Source organism: Maniola jurtina, chromosome 9 (assembly GCF_905333055.1).
Source record: "Maniola jurtina chromosome 9, ilManJurt1.1, whole genome shotgun sequence".
In the NCBI taxonomy this organism is placed as follows: Eukaryota; Metazoa; Arthropoda; class Insecta; order Lepidoptera; family Nymphalidae; genus Maniola; species Maniola jurtina.
This window is the reverse complement of record NC_060037.1, coordinates 2,009,391-2,025,534: the sequence shown is the minus strand read 5'-3', so window position 1 is coordinate 2,025,534 and position 16,144 is coordinate 2,009,391. Positions and strand designations below refer to the sequence as shown.

General features: G+C 36.4%; 3 protein-coding genes across 3 annotated transcripts; 2 read left to right on the top strand and 1 right to left on the bottom strand.

The window, feature by feature from the left end:
- The first annotated feature begins 55 nt into the window (after positions 1-55).
- LOC123868507 (translocon-associated protein subunit alpha) lies at positions 56-5,361 on the top strand. Its single transcript, XM_045911052.1, has 5 exons — positions 56-265; positions 1,956-2,147; positions 2,614-2,891; positions 3,498-3,738; positions 4,282-5,361. Exons 1-5 carry the CDS (start codon positions 205-207, stop codon positions 4,353-4,355), a joined length of 846 nt encoding a protein of 281 aa, XP_045767008.1. The 5' UTR covers positions 56-204; the 3' UTR covers positions 4,356-5,361.
- An 873-nt stretch (positions 5,362-6,234) lies between these two features.
- LOC123868562 (40S ribosomal protein S28) lies at positions 6,235-7,116 on the top strand. The gene is made up of 2 exons (XM_045911119.1): positions 6,235-6,519; positions 6,985-7,116. The coding sequence occupies exon 1, from the start codon at positions 6,319-6,321 to the stop codon at positions 6,514-6,516; it is 198 nt and encodes a 65-aa protein (XP_045767075.1). The 5' UTR covers positions 6,235-6,318; the 3' UTR covers positions 6,517-6,519; positions 6,985-7,116.
- Positions 7,117-8,629: 1,513 nt separating this feature from the next.
- LOC123868523 (bladder cancer-associated protein) lies at positions 8,630-9,431 on the bottom strand. Its single transcript, XM_045911075.1, has one exon. The coding sequence runs from the start codon at positions 9,219-9,221 to the stop codon at positions 8,985-8,987; it is 237 nt and encodes a 78-aa protein (XP_045767031.1). The 5' UTR covers positions 9,222-9,431; the 3' UTR covers positions 8,630-8,984.
- Positions 9,432-16,144: the final 6,713 nt, after the last annotated feature.

The following is a 16,144-nucleotide window of genomic DNA, read 5'->3' as shown; positions in this document are numbered from 1 at the left end:
CTGTTGGATAAAGTTGAACTTCACTAGTGACAAGTGTTCCTTCCACGTCAATCGAGTTGGATATAAAATTGGCGTTGTCAAAAAACGAGTGTTCGAGGAGGTGGCCGTATATTGTATTCGTATTGTATTGGAAAAGTGAACGGCTCAAGTCACCTCTAAAATTGTTAAATAACTCCGTTAATTATATCTAGAATATAATTCAAAATGAAACTAATTTATCTCATGTTATTGGTCTTGCCTGCGGCGCTTCTTTGCTTTCAAAATGGTAAGCTATTTTCGTACTTTTTGTAAAAGTAAATATTCCATGTACGTGGCATAACATTGAATTTATGTAATTCTTAAAAGAAAGTGCCTATTTATAGCATCACAATTTGTTATACAAACAGAATTACAAGTTTTAAAGGATTGCTTTTGGTTAACTTTACTAGTTTGTTGCTCAAATAACTCATATAGTAACCTAATTTCTAAAGAACTTATTATATTCCACATACATATTAACACTACCATAATTTTGTATGAATATTTGAGCTGATCATCATAATATTGTTGTGTCTTGGGATCTTGAGTATATATTTTTATGTCTGATCTTTCCATATGGATATACTCTTGTCATCTATATATACATATAGTAAAATTGTAGAAAAGTGGTGTCTGTACACTGGAAATATATAAAAAAAAAGTAGCAGGGGTTGTTATTATATTGATGCCGAACCCAAAATTGTAATTAATTTTTTTTGTCTGTTTGTGTGTTTGTGCACGCTAATATCAGAAACGGCTTATTCGATTTAGATACGGTTTTCACTAATATATTGTAGTAAGCTTCACTTAACATTTTGTGTTTATTTCATGTCAATTGGTTCATAAATAAAAAAGTTATGTCAATTAAAGAATCACGGCGAACATTTTTAACGTACATGCTGCCCGAAAAGTCACTATTCCACGCGAACGAAGTCGCGAGCACAGCTAGTAATAACTATGTGGGCCCAGGACCAATTTCAATACACATTTTCCTTGCTAGCAATTTTTTTACTGTTGAGTTAGAAAGGCAGCCAGTATCTTTGGCTACTCAGACTCAGGACAAACAACTGTGTTCATCTCAAAGATTTGTCAGAGGGGGAATCAAATTCATGGCCCATGATTTTGAGATCACTTTATTCTGTTAACTTAGTATTTCTTGGCACAAGGGGTGAAGGGGGAGGGGTAGGTGCTCCCTCACCTCACCTACCACTCTCATTGCAAGGTAATGGACAGTTAGACCAAAGAAAAAAAGGATTATATCCTAATCCCAAACTATGACATATATTGCGCGCGTGGGGGAAGGAGGGTAAAAAAAGGTGGAGGGTAAGGGTAGGAGGTAAAGGGTATCCCTTCCTCCCTTCATTAATATCTTAATATCTTGGAAACTTATATGAATCGCCGATTTGGCTTGCAGGGGGGTACATTCCTTCGTCTCCTACCATTTACTCCCCCGTCCCAGCCCCTGAGTTTCATGGTATAGTTTGGGGTTAGGCTATAAAACTTTTTTCTCTGGAACAGCCCATTACCTTGTAATAAAAGTGGTATCAGGGATGAGGAAGCAGCTCCCCCTTTCCCTTCCCTCCATCTTTCGCTCTCTCGTGCAAAGGGATACTAAGTCCAACCCCTTATTCTTATTAACCACTAGCCTACAAGTCAGTCTAGATATGAATTTTTAGTTTATCCTATCTAAAGATACTCATTGTGTTGAATCAATAATTCATTAGTCTCCTTTCGGTTTAATAGTAATTTATTTTTTGGAAAGTACTGGCAGTCCAGGAAATGTTGAATTGCTTTGATTAACTATAAATTTGAATATAGACCAAAACATAATCACATAATAATCACAAACTTTTCAAGGATAGCTTGGAATGTTCTTGTAGTACTATAAGATTGAATATGTGGAATAAGTCTGACATTGTATTCATTACATTTTACAGGGAACACACTCCTAGCAAAAGCTGACGAGGATGAACTAGATGATGTAGTGGACATTGAGGGTGAAGATAACCAGGTGGTGGGTGAAGATGCGCTCGGCGATGAAGATGATGACTCGGTCAAATCATCACAAGATGTTGACACTACGATAATGTTCATCAAACCTTTACCAAGTTATGGTGATGCAGTATTTGGTGAGTGGTACTATATAACAAATGGCAACTGTGTAAACAGACTTAAATAATACGACCACTAATTTTTAACTACTATAGAAAATCTGCTTTGCTTTATGCAGTTTAAAAAAAATTGAATGTCCCAAAATATCTGCAGGTTTTGGTCTGTGGCGATATCTGTATGAAAAATTTCATGGGCGATTTTTCCTTGGCCTTGTGTTAGGCCTTGCTAAGACATATTATGCACAGTTGACTTGTCGCCCAGCGATTCAACGGACGGCAACCGTTAGAATCTATATGGAAGTTGTGTGAACGCGCACGCGCAGTCGCGGCAACTACGTGCGCATACACGTATATAAATTACATATTCTAACTGTGGACTAAGTGGCCAAGCAAGGTTTTACCCTGCTTAGAGACTATTCTAAAGACATCTATAGATATTTAAAAAAAAAATCATATTTATCATAAAGTGTTTTTCAACCCACAGACATACAAGCCGGCTTCCCCGTAGAATTCCTCGTCGGTTTCACCAACAAAGGCTCAGAAGATTACATTGTAGAGACCATGGAGGCCTCATTCAGATACCCCATGGACTACACATACTACATTCAGAACTTCACAGCGTTGCCGTACTATAGAGAAGTGAAGCCAAAGCAAGAGGCTACGTTCGCTTATTCCTTCATCCCCAATGAAGCATTCGCTGGCAGGCCTTTTGGACTTAACATTCAGTTGAACTACAGGGATGCCAGTGGGAACTTTTATCAGGTTTGTAAGGTTTTTTTTTAATTTTTAGCAATATCAATGTAAAATGGTCATTTCATCAATTAATTACTTAATTATTTCATTTTATAACTTAATTACATGTACTTTAGTAAACAGATCTTGAAAATGATATCTAAGCATACTCCAAATCTGAATGAACTGTTTCTGGTGGGTTCTTTAAAGAGTAGTTGGAGTTAATGAGCATTGTTTTCCATCACAGAAGTCTAAATACAACTAAAAAAACTTGGTAAATTAGTTTAGACTATGCTCAAGGTCTGGGGGGAGGTTGTGGTTGTGTATCGCAGTCAAGGGAGAATAAACAAAATGTCAATTAAAAATACTTGCTATTTTTATTTCGCTTATTAAAGATGAAATATTATTTTTCATTTAAACTATGCATAGAACAAAGTTCAACAAAGTGTATCTCTAACCAAGAAAGACTAAGATGCGTCAATGTACAATTTCTTAGTACATAAGATAATATTTTATAAGCTTAGGTTAATGTTTCTTCTTAGTCATAAATTAGGCTAGGTCATAGTACAATTGAGTAGCTTATTGGCACTCATAATAAGAAAAAAAATTTAAACTATTATTCTGTCTTATCAACAGGATGCTGTATACAACCAGACCCTTAACATCGTAGAAGTCTCAGAAGGTCTGGACGGAGAGACCTTCTTCCTATACGTGTTCCTGGGAGCAGCGTGCGTGTTGGCGCTAGTGTTGGGCCAACAAGCGCTGTCGTCGCTCGCGCGGCGCCGCTCGCCTCGCTCCGCGCCCAAACCTCTTGAGACTGGAACGGCCAGCGATGTAGACTATGACTGGCTACCCAAGGAAGTCGTTAACCAGCTCAGTAAGTGTTCTCATATCTTGATACTTTTTTAAGTGTGGAAACCAGCTCAGAGAGAAGAAAGAAAGGATCTCAATACTTTTTAAGATTCCGTACCCAAAGGGTGCCAATGGGGCCCTATCATTACTGCTCTGCTGTCCGTAAGAAATTAGCTCTAGTATTGACTTATTTATGAGTTATAATCGATACTAGAGCTAATTTCTTAAACTGGACCCTTTCAAGTAAAGATTTTTATATAAAACCTGTGAGAATAATACTGCCATTGGCGCAATTAAAGTGCCATAAGCCTACTTTGTCGTATTAGTTTACAAATTGCGATAAACCAAATTAAAATTGAATTTCGCGGGCAGACCCGTCGCATTTATATACCATATTCTAGCAAATAAACACTTCTTATTCTTATTCTTATCCACCTTAATAGATGTCGCTGTTTTCTATTACAATATGTATTTATGTATTTAAAACTATCTTATAGGAATTATGGGATATCGCGAGGGCTCAGTTCAAAGCGAACCACTACTTTAAATTTTGTTTTCTTGTTTACAGAAAAGTCGCCCAAAACGCCCAAGCAGTCGCCGCGCCTGAGGAAGGCGAAAAGATCTGCGGGCGCGGACGATTAATTATAGCATCGAATTATTAGCGTAGGAACACCAAGCAATGCCTAACCTAGGCTATGAGTGATCCTTGACAACTGGAATAGGACTAGCTCACTCATTCTTGTGACATTTTAGCCCTAAGCGAGCCTAAGGCCGTGTCCCCATTAGGCAAACAGACTCTGAGCGGCGTACCTGTCGCTAACTCTATGTCAGTTTGAGTACAACTATTCTCATACCTCCAATTTGCACTTAGCCAATGTGGGTAGACTATGGCCAAACCCTTCAGTGGTGAGCCGGTGAAGGGTTGATCATGATGGTGATGATGATGATGATTCTCATACCTATCTATATAATTATATTATTGTATACTTTTTGCTTCACTGCAAATTAGCCGCTCGCTGAATGAGTCGGCAAGTGAAACGCCATAAACCGCGTACATTACGCTCTGAATGGCCACTCCATTTAAAAATTATAGGAAGGCAAACTAAACAAACCACTCACTGTTCGTCTAGTGGGGACAAGGCCTCAATTGTTAGGGCCGCCTTTACCATAACCTTACAGTTACACAAGCCAAACGCCCCAAAATATGACATTCTTCTGTAAAATTATAAAAAAAAATTGTTCTCTGTTCTTTGATTTATTTTCTATCTCGTATTTTCATATTAATTTATATGTGCTGTTTACTAAATTTAATAATAAATAATGCTGACTGCGCACGCGATGTTTATCAATTTAATATATTTTCATAGTTAGCTCGAATAAGCTAACAAAAAAATTTACCATTATTTTTATATTTTTCTTACTTTGAATCTATAAAGTTATTTAAGTGCCCACTAAGTAGGCATTCAAAAGACTCAATAGGCTAATGATATCATTCTCCTATTCCTATTTCAAATTGTTATAAAGTGAAAAACTGTGTTTTTAGTTGCTGAAAGTTGTGAGTAAATTATGGAACAAAATGTGTGGATAACTTTGTAATGATGTGTGAATTATGTGGAGACATTATTTAATTAAAAATGTTACATTTTTACTTAGTGTTTCTTTTTTAATACCCAAACTGGGCCATAATTATAATGTTTTATGGTTCCAACATATTATTTTTCATGAATTTAGTATATTTAGGTAGATATTATGTTTACCATTTCTTCATATTAAAGACATTTTCAAAATTAGAACCATGAGTTTTTAAAATTTTATTTGAAGAAGGAAGGGGTTTGAATTTTTCAGTATGGATTTATGGAATGGAGTCATGTTTGTCATTTTTTTTTTTTTTAAATAGCAGCCACTCATAAAACCTGCTAAGCCTGCATGACGGACTACACTCTAGGTAGACCAAAATGTTCAAGGCTCTGAGAAGGTTCAAGATCCTCTATCCTCTGGCCTCTATGAGTCTATGGGTTCAAGGATCAAGCTTAGTATGGTGCAAAGTAGATAGTCACATAGAATTTCACACGGTATGGTGCATAAACTCCATTTAAATGAATAATTTTATTTTAATATCGAAAATAACTAGAAAAATGAAAGTGGAGGCTGGAACTAGGTAGTAAATACTTTTATAGGTTGGAGCTAGGAACAAGTATAAATCACAGGTATAAATACTTGGAAGAAAAGTATAAGTATTGTTCCTAGGGTTGTAATAGAACTAGAAGCATAATAAAAATTGTCTATGCGCCGGTGTTTAAAGTGTCCTCCGGTTAAAAACCGGTTAACTTCTAAAACTGGTAAAAATAAGAAAAACCAAAATGGTTAAAGCTATAAGGTCACCAGCACACCCAATAGTACATAAATAGAATTTAGCATCAATTTAGGATGTCAATAAAAGTAATTTTGCTAAATTACCGATAAATTCAAAATTGCCATGTAAATGGTTACATCACTAAGCCGTCACTAATCAATGTGATTTTTTTTATCTGTCATCAATTTCTTTTTCGTACACGCTTGTTGCGTTGCACGTGTATTTAGGGTTTTCGCTCGATATCTAACAAAAATGGATAAGCCCAACGTTCTCGCCCGTGTGATTAAGGTCCTGGGCCGTACTGGCTCCCAGGGACAATGTACCCAGGTCAAAGTGGAGTTCATAGGAGAGACGAGTCGTCAAATTATTAGGAACGTGAAGGGACCGATTCGTGAAGGAGACATTCTAACACTCTTGGAGTCTGAGCGTGAAGCTAGAAGACTAAGATAAACGGTAAGGAATAATGTATTATTCTCTATTTACGGTGCAAGCATGATACATTTGGGTAGTCAATAATCTAACCTCTCAAAATGTCAACATTTTTGCTATGCACTTTCCTTAGAATCCTAAGATCGTTTTTTGTTTTATAACACTAGTCGGGAAATCCAGGGTTCAATCCTGTGCACTCACCTTGTAAGTCTTCTAGTTTTGTCATTTTAAGCAATTAGATATCACTTGCCTTTACAGTTGAGGTAAACATTGTAATTATGCCTGTGAGTTCTCTATAATTTTCTTAAAGGTTGGCTAATCCACACTTGGCCAGCGTGGTAGCCTATGGCCAAATACTTTTCTTAATAGTGAACCAGCCATGGGTTGATCATGATGATAATGATGTATGAATTTATATACTTATTTTTACTTGGATGTATGGACATATGAACTTTTGTAATATGTCTTAATCTGTTTCTTCTTTTCCAGGGTTGGGCGAATCTACATTAGGTTAAGTTGCTTTATAATGTATCATCTATTATCTAGAGTTTAATGTGAACATCAAAACCGTCAAAGATTTCTTATAACTATGTAACCAGCTAATAAATGACATAAAAAACATTTGTCTTTAATTTTCCCACTATCTAATACTGGCTATACATGATCAAGTTTGCAGTGGACTTGAAGCATGTACAGTCAACTGATAGCCATACACTGTCAAGTTGTAAACTGGATGTCCTGCTGCAAACTTGACCAGTAAACTTGGTCAGGTATGGCCAACATAACAGAATATACTATGATTAAATATTTACAGTGATAATGCATAAAATATATGGATTGGTTCTCCATTTTGCAGCTATTCTTTCCAATTACTTGAAAATTGGAAATAATTTTGAAATTGACTAAGTCCACTGGGTATAATTTGAAAAATTATTAATTAGCCCTTAATATTGTGAGAGGAGACCCATTCTCAGTAGACTGGTGATGGCTTGAAATTAGTCTAACAATTTTCTATATTTGGGTTCCTATTTAATAGTCTAGTCTTCACCTAGCTATAGAAATATAATACTGCACCTGGAGTTGGTAAAATATACTGCATCTGGTAAAAAACATCTCTGCCAAGAAGCTGCTGCTGTTCCTGGTGTCAATCATTATTGGACGGAAACTGTAAGGGGGGGGGGGCAATAGAAGGTGAACACGACAGATTGGCAATGTTCAACGTGATACAGGGTCTGGAAGAGCCCTGCATAGACACCAAGACGAAGATCTGTTTACTAGGCTCATAGATTTATTATTTATACTTGGTAAGACAGGTTCTACTCTACTGTCTATGGCTAAGATTAGTTGCAAAATTATACAGTTTACACCTGGCATCCTAAGAATGGAGCAGGATGGATGATCCAAGGATGTCTTCAGCACACCAGTCAGATAATTTATACACAATGAAAAACTATCAATCATCTGATTGGTCTGCAAAGTAGCTCTGCTTTGGTGGATACCAGGCCTTATTTTAAAGCAGTGAAGGTAAATTGAAACTACTGCTCTTTATTATACGTCTTTACTAGGAAGCTGAATTATTTCCAAGATGTAAATGTATCTAATTTATACAAATACAAAAAAAAAACTGGTCAAGTGGGAGTCCACTTGCACACGAAGTGTTCATTATCACTACAAAAAATATCATTTTGTGGTGTAAGCACAAATTCGGATTTTTCCCTTTACTTGTGCTATAAAACTTACCTACCTGCCTTTCATGATTCTAGGTAAACGGGAAGTACCCAATAGGTTTCTTGACAGACCCAACAGACATCAAAGTGATCCTATGTGGGTTCCGTTTTTCCTTTGGAGGTATGGAACATGTAAAAGTAAAATGTGAATTTGTATCAGTCTGGTAACTTAGGATAACTGATTTTGTCCAAGATAGCTTGAATCCCAGAGACAGATATAGGCAACTTTTTATCCCTGAAAATCTGAGTTCATGCAGAATTTTTGAAACTAAATCCACATGGACAAAGTCGCAGGCATCAGTACATACAAAATTAAAAGTATTATACTTATGTACAAAATTTAATTAACTTATGCAGAAAACTGCTGAGATTTCTTTGTATGCAAGGGTTGCATCATAAAGAAAAACTACATTTTTGAGAGTTTATTCACAATATTATCATAATAATATATTCGCTAACAGTAACTGTACACTCATTTTTTATGTTGATTATTATTTTGATAATATTAAATAATTTAATAAAACAATAACATAAAAAATGAGATAATGTAAGTAAATTAGCATGTCCACAACTAGGGACCCCATATTCATATTCTGACATGAAAACTGGTGGATAATAATATTCTATTTACAAAAATATACAAGTTTTATTCATTGGATAAAAACACACGGATGCCACTTTTCTGGATAACTCTTGATATTTTCGTTGACAGGAACACTTAAGTTTGCACATTGAGCACATCTGAGGCTTGTGTGGGCGCTACTAAGTGTCGTATTTTTCACATTCGCACTGAGCCCAAAACAAACAGTTACCTATACCACTGTAACAAATAAGAGTGACAGCCGCTAGGAATACTACACTGCACACAGTACAAGGCTTCCTTTCCAGAAAGAATCCAATAAGGTACAGCACCATAAACATAACGTGCGTGTTCACTAGCGCCGGGTTCACGGGCTTTGGTATCAGAAGAACGGGAATCAGCCATTGCAAACAATACATTTCGGTGGTGACCGATGAGGTAACAAATTGTGGAGACTAATAATTGATATGAACGGCAGCGACGCGGGTGCCTATCAGTGTCGTAATCGACATGTTTTGGATGATATCATAGTTATCCGCAATTAATAATGTCAAGGTACGTATCGAATAATTATTATGAGCGGACGTCGACCGAAAAATTTATTTTTGACAATGACATTTTTACGCAGTCTTTTTTGACATTTAGTAATGTAGTGCTGCTACATAAAAATAATATGTTACCGACAGACTATATAAGGTGTTACCGTGGCTTAGGGCTAGGTTACATTAGTTTGAAAAAAAAAACGATAATTACCGATTTTCCGAAATAATCGTTTTTACAAAATTTACGTATTTTTCTACTTATTAGGTATCTCTACTGCAGAGTGCAGAAGACTTCGATTAGGTATGAAGATCGTGACCAAGCGATCAAAAATGAATTTAATTTCAGTAGGTAAATAGATTTTAAAAAGATTGTTAGATTCGGAACACGACGAATCCGGTAAAAATAAAATAGATAGATTCCTATGGCTCTATATTCTACAACATCGTGGAAAATATGAAGGTTCTTTTTTCTGTCCTAACTCACATTAGTAGGATACCTGGATACACAACATACTTTCTCATTACACAAGAAAGAATAGCGAAGCTGCACGATGTGAGTCCGTGTGGCCTAGTCGCGACCTGCGATCGCGTTTGTCTGTAGATTGCTCTGGGAAAATACCTAAGTTGGTAACTGGAATGGATGGGTGACCGATGTAAGATAATCTATGCTAAAACGTAATGGTAACTACATACTCTTTGCTATGCTTAAGAGTTACCTCGGAGAGCAAAACCGTTGCATCGTCCGCCCGGTATAATAATAATTATTTAGTTATTAAATTGTAAGCAATGTATGCGGAAGGATAGGTGCTAGCGGTCGGCCCAGATAGGAACGGGTAGGTACGTTCTGCGGGCGCAATGCCATACATTCCACACCGCTCGACACCCGCTGTCGATTAGGACACAGCCATCGACAGATTTTGTGAAGTAGGTAGGTACCTACTTTTATCTATCAATTATAAATATTATTATCATCATCATCGTCAAAGCCAAAATCATTTATTCAAAGTAGGTAACTGTTGTACTCCTTTTGATGGTCGGAATTGTTTTATTTGCACGATATAGTGGTGATAATTAATTACGTAACTTAAAACTAAAGCTAGGAGGGTTCCAAACGCGCCCAAGTCTGAGAAGAGCACACATTGATCCACAGCCCATCCTCAGCGCACTTCTGAGCACGGGTTCCTCTCAGAATGATATGGTTTGGCCATAGTCCATCACGTTGGCCAAATGCGGATTGGCAGACTTGAAATATAAGTAGGTATACTTAGGTAGGTACTTATATTTCAAAACATGCGGAGAAGTGAGAACTTTGAGGCATGCAGGTCTCCTTACAATGTTTTCCGATGTACCGATATTATTATGCTTAATATATTTCACCGCGATTAATAGCCTCATCTGGTGATAAAAGGGCTGGCTCATTTTTTGCGCAACGGATCAGCCTGGCTGTCCAGCGCGGAAATGCAGCCAGTATTCTTGGCACCATTCCACGCGGGCGTGATTTGTATATATAGTAATAAGATAAGGCTTGATATCTATACTAATAAATAAAATTGGAGTGTCTGTCTGTAATTTCGAAATAACTACCGCATATTAAGGTCATATGGTTATTTGAACGATACTATAACTGAATCACACGTTTTTAAAATTTTTGTCTGTCTGTCTGTCTGTCTGTCTGTTGAAAAGGCTAATCTTGGGAACGGCTGAACCGATTTTGACGGGATTTTCACAGACAAGCAGAGAATTGACCAGGGAGTAACATAGGCTACTTTTTAACCGACTTTCAAAAAGGGAGTTGTGTTTTTCTACCTATATACACCGAAATCTCCGAGATTTCTGAACCGATTTGCGTCATTTCTTTTTTAATCGATAGAGGAACTTTGCGACATTGTTTCTTAAAAAATTCGTAGTCCAACTCCTCAATCCTGATGCTGCAGGGGATCTGACCAATCCACGCGGGCGAAGCTGCGGGCATCAGCTAGTTTTCAATAAAAACAATTAGGTACAATTCAAAATAAAAATAGAAAAAGTTACTCATTTTTTATTTTCATTTTCATGATATTTTTGTATTGTAAATTTTTACATTTCAATTTTTATAAAAAAAAAGATAAGTGCCTATTGCTATTACTTGCTTTCATTTCTGGTATTTTACTTTTCCAGTTCATTCATCCGTGTAACTTATAAAGTAAGTAAATAAAACTTATTTGGCACACTGCCATATTATAAAAACAAGTTGTAGTAGATATGTACCAACTGACCTATTTGGGTGAAATATTTATTATCTCCGTAAAAGCAGAGACAGGGTTTTCGGAAGTTCAAACTTTAATAAAATTAGTTTTATTTAGTTAGATTCTACCTACCTACAATCTAAGACAAGTTTCAGGCATTATTTCATCAAGATAATTTTCTTCACCGTTCAAACAAGGGATACGAAATCAAGAAAATACCCGTCCTTAGTAGTGGGCATGCGATGGTTTGATGGTGATGATGATGATTATTACAAGAGAACTGCCATTCTGTGATTAATAGAATGGGGTCATAACCTTCAGCAATGGGGAATAGCACTATATATAAGAAGTCGTAAATGAAAAACTTAATATTTCCAAGCGAACATAGCAAACATAACTAATAAATAACTCCAGTGGGAACGAAATATATAAGACAATAAATCGCATCAAGCAACTTAGCAACTACGAGTAAGTTTAAGTTTTAAGCGAATTTCACAGCAGCGCGTGCTTTCAAACTAAGGGTGATTTTCCACTTAGTGGTAAACAAGTTAGCCTTTTAGGCATTCTACAAACAGAACGCGTAGGTCGGTACTTAGCGCGCATCAAAACGTAATTTAGCGTCGTCGCTATACGCGCGTACGTCACTGCCGCGCTTCGCGACTGGAGAGAATATCGTGCGGGGCGCTGACGCGACGCGCAGTTCAGCTGCAGTTCAGTTCGAGTGCATGGGCACCTTTACTGCCTACAGCGCAGCCTTAAGTATTGCTTTATGTTCTACTAGAGGATGCCCGCGACTTCGTCCGCGTGGATTTAGATTTTTATAGATCCCGTGGGAACTGTTTGATTTTCCAGGATAAAAGTTGCCTATTATGAATGAATATGAGATTGAACTTTTTATAAAAAAATTAGATATTGATATTCTATGCCTTACTGAGCATTGGCTCAATAGTTATCAATTAATTGTCAATCTTGGAAATTATTCATTGTCAAGTGCGTTCACAAGAAAGAAGGCTATTCGCGGAGGATCTATGATAATAACCCGCAACAACATTAATTACAAGGAACGAAAAGACATTCTTAATCTTTCGGTTGAACGCACTATTGAGCTGTCCTGTGTTGAGCTGGAGCGATATATTATAGTTTGCGCATACCGACCTCCTTCAGGTGACTTTTCTTTGTTTGAGGACGTCATGGAGGAGGCACTGAGGCGGATATGTAGGTCATCAAAAAAAATATTGATTTGTGGAGACTTTAATATTGATATTTTACTTCACACCTCCTTTACAGACAGATTACTTAACTTATTTAAAAGTTTTAATTTAGAAAACATTTTTGTTGAGCCCACACGTGTAACTGCAACTTCAGCTACTTGTATTGATAATATACTAATAAATAAAATTGGAGTGTCTGTCTGTAATTTCGAAATAACTACCTCATATTAAGCTCATATGGTTATTTGAACGATACCAACACTGAATCACACGTTTTTAAAATTTTTGTCTGTCTGTCTGTCTGTCTGTCTGTCTGTCTGTTTGAAAAGGCTAATCTCCGGAACGGCTGAACCGATTTTGACGGGATTTTTACAGACAAGTTGAGGATTGACCAGGGCGTAAAATAGGCTACTTTTTTAACCGACTTTCAAAAAGGGAGTTGTGTTTTTCTACCTATGTACACCGAAATCTCAGAGATTTCTGAACCGATTTGCGTAATTTTTTTTTTAATCGATAGAGGAACTATGTGACATTGTTTCATAAAAAAATTGGATTCCAACTCCTCAATCCTGATCCTGTAGGAGACCTCACCATCAATACTGATGGGATTTAGAAACTGTCGGTTATAAATTGATTGATGCATGCGTCTGTGTAAGTACTGAAATGTATATAGTAATCTTAATGTAAGTGAACAGTATGTTCTTTTTGAGAATAAATTCTTTAAACCGATATTGAAGGTATCTCTGTACCATGTAAAGACTTTGTCGTTGACCTCGAGGACCCAACTCCTCAACCCTGATACTGTAAGGAATTGCATTCCTAAATCCTGGTGATCCCTCGGGATTTTTTAAGGATCATCCGTTTAAATGTTTTTACGTGATACAGAAACACGTTGCAACCCGGGGACAGGCTATTACGGATAGGCTACTTATGTCCTGGGAAATCAAAAGTTCCCACGGGATTTCAGACCCTAAATCCACGCGGGCGAAGCTGCGGGCATCAGCTAGTTGATAATATTTTTGGTGATTGTAAAATTGTTACAAAATCCATTATCACCAATCTTAGATCCGACCACTGTGGACAAATGATATCTGTTCCCAGCTGTCAACGAAATACAATAAAAGTAGTAAAGTATAGGCCAGTCACTACTAAAAAAGTAAAGCAATTCAAACATAATATTTTATTCACCTTACCTTCACTTGACCTTACACAGGGTGGTCCGGATGAACTGTATAATGCTTTTTTTAACTTAATAAATTCCCAATTTAATTCTATTTTTAAAATTATAGAAAAAAGATTGTTTAAAAATCTTAAATTTAGTGAGTGGGCAACTGTTGGCATTTATAAAAGTAGGAATAAGCTGTTTGACTTGTATGCAGAAAAGCAATATAATTTTACTCCAACCTTTGTTCAATATGTAAGAAATTATTCAAAATTATTTAGAAATGTTTGCATACAAGCTAAGTCAATTCACATAAAACAAAAAAATATTAATTCAGATAATAAAATAAAAGCAGCTTGGGAAATCATCGCAGATGAAACTGGGAAATATAAAATGGAAAATAATAAATTGGAACTTAGAATTAACAATCACATTACTGACTCTGACATAGAAATTGCAAAGACATTTGAGGACTTTTTCCGAAACATCCCAGTTACCACTACTAGTTCCCTTAACTCATCGCCAACAGAAGCCTATAATCTTCTTAGGGGCAATGTTTCTGAGTGCAGTGTACTATTTAAGTTTGAACAAATTACCCCACATGATATTATTAAGGTATTCAAATCTTTACAGTACAAAAAAACATGTGACTTATGGGGGATATCAGTAAAAGTAATCAGCATTATTATTGATATTGTTGCTCCATATCTTGCTCTAATTTTTAATAAGTCCGTAGAGTCAGGATCCTTTCCAGATCTTATGAAATACAGTAAATTGATTCCTCTTTTCAAATCGGGCAGTAAAAGTGACCCAAATAATTACAGGCCTATTTCGATTTTGCCGACTTTTAGCAAGATATTTGAAAAAATTATGCTCAACCAACTGCTCTTGCACTTTAACTTGAATAAATTACTTCACTCGGAGCAGTATGGTTTTACTAAAGGACGATCAACAATCGATGCAGGCGCAATGCTTTTAAAGCATATATTCGATGCGTGGGAGAACTCACAGAATGCCATTGGAATTTTCTGTGATTTGTCTAAAGCATTCGATTGCGTTGAGCACGAGACTCTCTTAGCTAAATTGAGCTATTATGGAGTCAAAGACACTGCGCTTAGTCTTATTGCGTCTTATCTCAGTGATCGTATACAAACAGTATGTGTAAATGATGTGAAGTCATCCGGATCAGCCTCATTAATGGGTGTTCCTCAAGGCTCTATCCTAGGTCCCTTCATGTTCTTGGTATATATAAACGATCTACCATATTTTGTCCAAAATACTTGCGATATTGTACTATTTGCTGATGATACGTCTTTGATTTTTAAATTAGATAGAAATGAGAATACTTTTGACGATGTAAATAGAGCCATATCGCGGGTCACTCACTGGTTTACTGTTAACAATTTGCTTTTAAATGCAAAGAAAACCAAGTGTGTCGAATTCGCACTGCCCAATACCAAGACGAAAAATGACATTAAATTAAATAATAAATAATGATATGTTGAAAGTAGAGGAGACCACCGTGTTCCTGGGGATAACTCTAGATGCAAAGCTTCAATGGAACGCCCATATATCAACACTTGCTGGTAAACTCAGCTCTGCTGCTTACGCTGTTAGAAAGATTCGACAAATAACTGACGTGGAAACTGCAAAAATTGTATATTTTGCCTATTTTCACAGTATCATGTCTTACGGAATCTTGCTATGGGGTAAAGCGGCAGATATTGGAAAAATTTTCGTTTTACAAAAAAGGGCAATACGCGCAATTTATAATTTAAAACCGCGCGATTCCCTACGAGAGAAATTTAAGGAAATAGGTATTCTTACAGTAGCTTCTAAATACATTTACAATAATATAATTTTTGTACGACAAAACATCCTCAGCTACAATAAAATCGGTGATTTCCATGACAGGCCAACTAGAAACCGTAATAAGCTCGCAACTCCTACGCTCCGCCTCAGAAAAGTGGCAAAGTCATTTGTGGAAATGAGTGTAATATTTTATAATAAAATTCCACAGTCAATATTAGACTTGCCTTTACAAAAGTTTAAAAAATCCATTAAAAGTATGCTCCTGGCAAAAGCATATTACACAATCGAAGATTATGTAAATGATAAAAAGCATGGATTTGACTCGCTCCAGCAATGCGCGGGTCTGCAATTGCTTGTATAGTATAGAATATTATGTAAATTGAACAATTG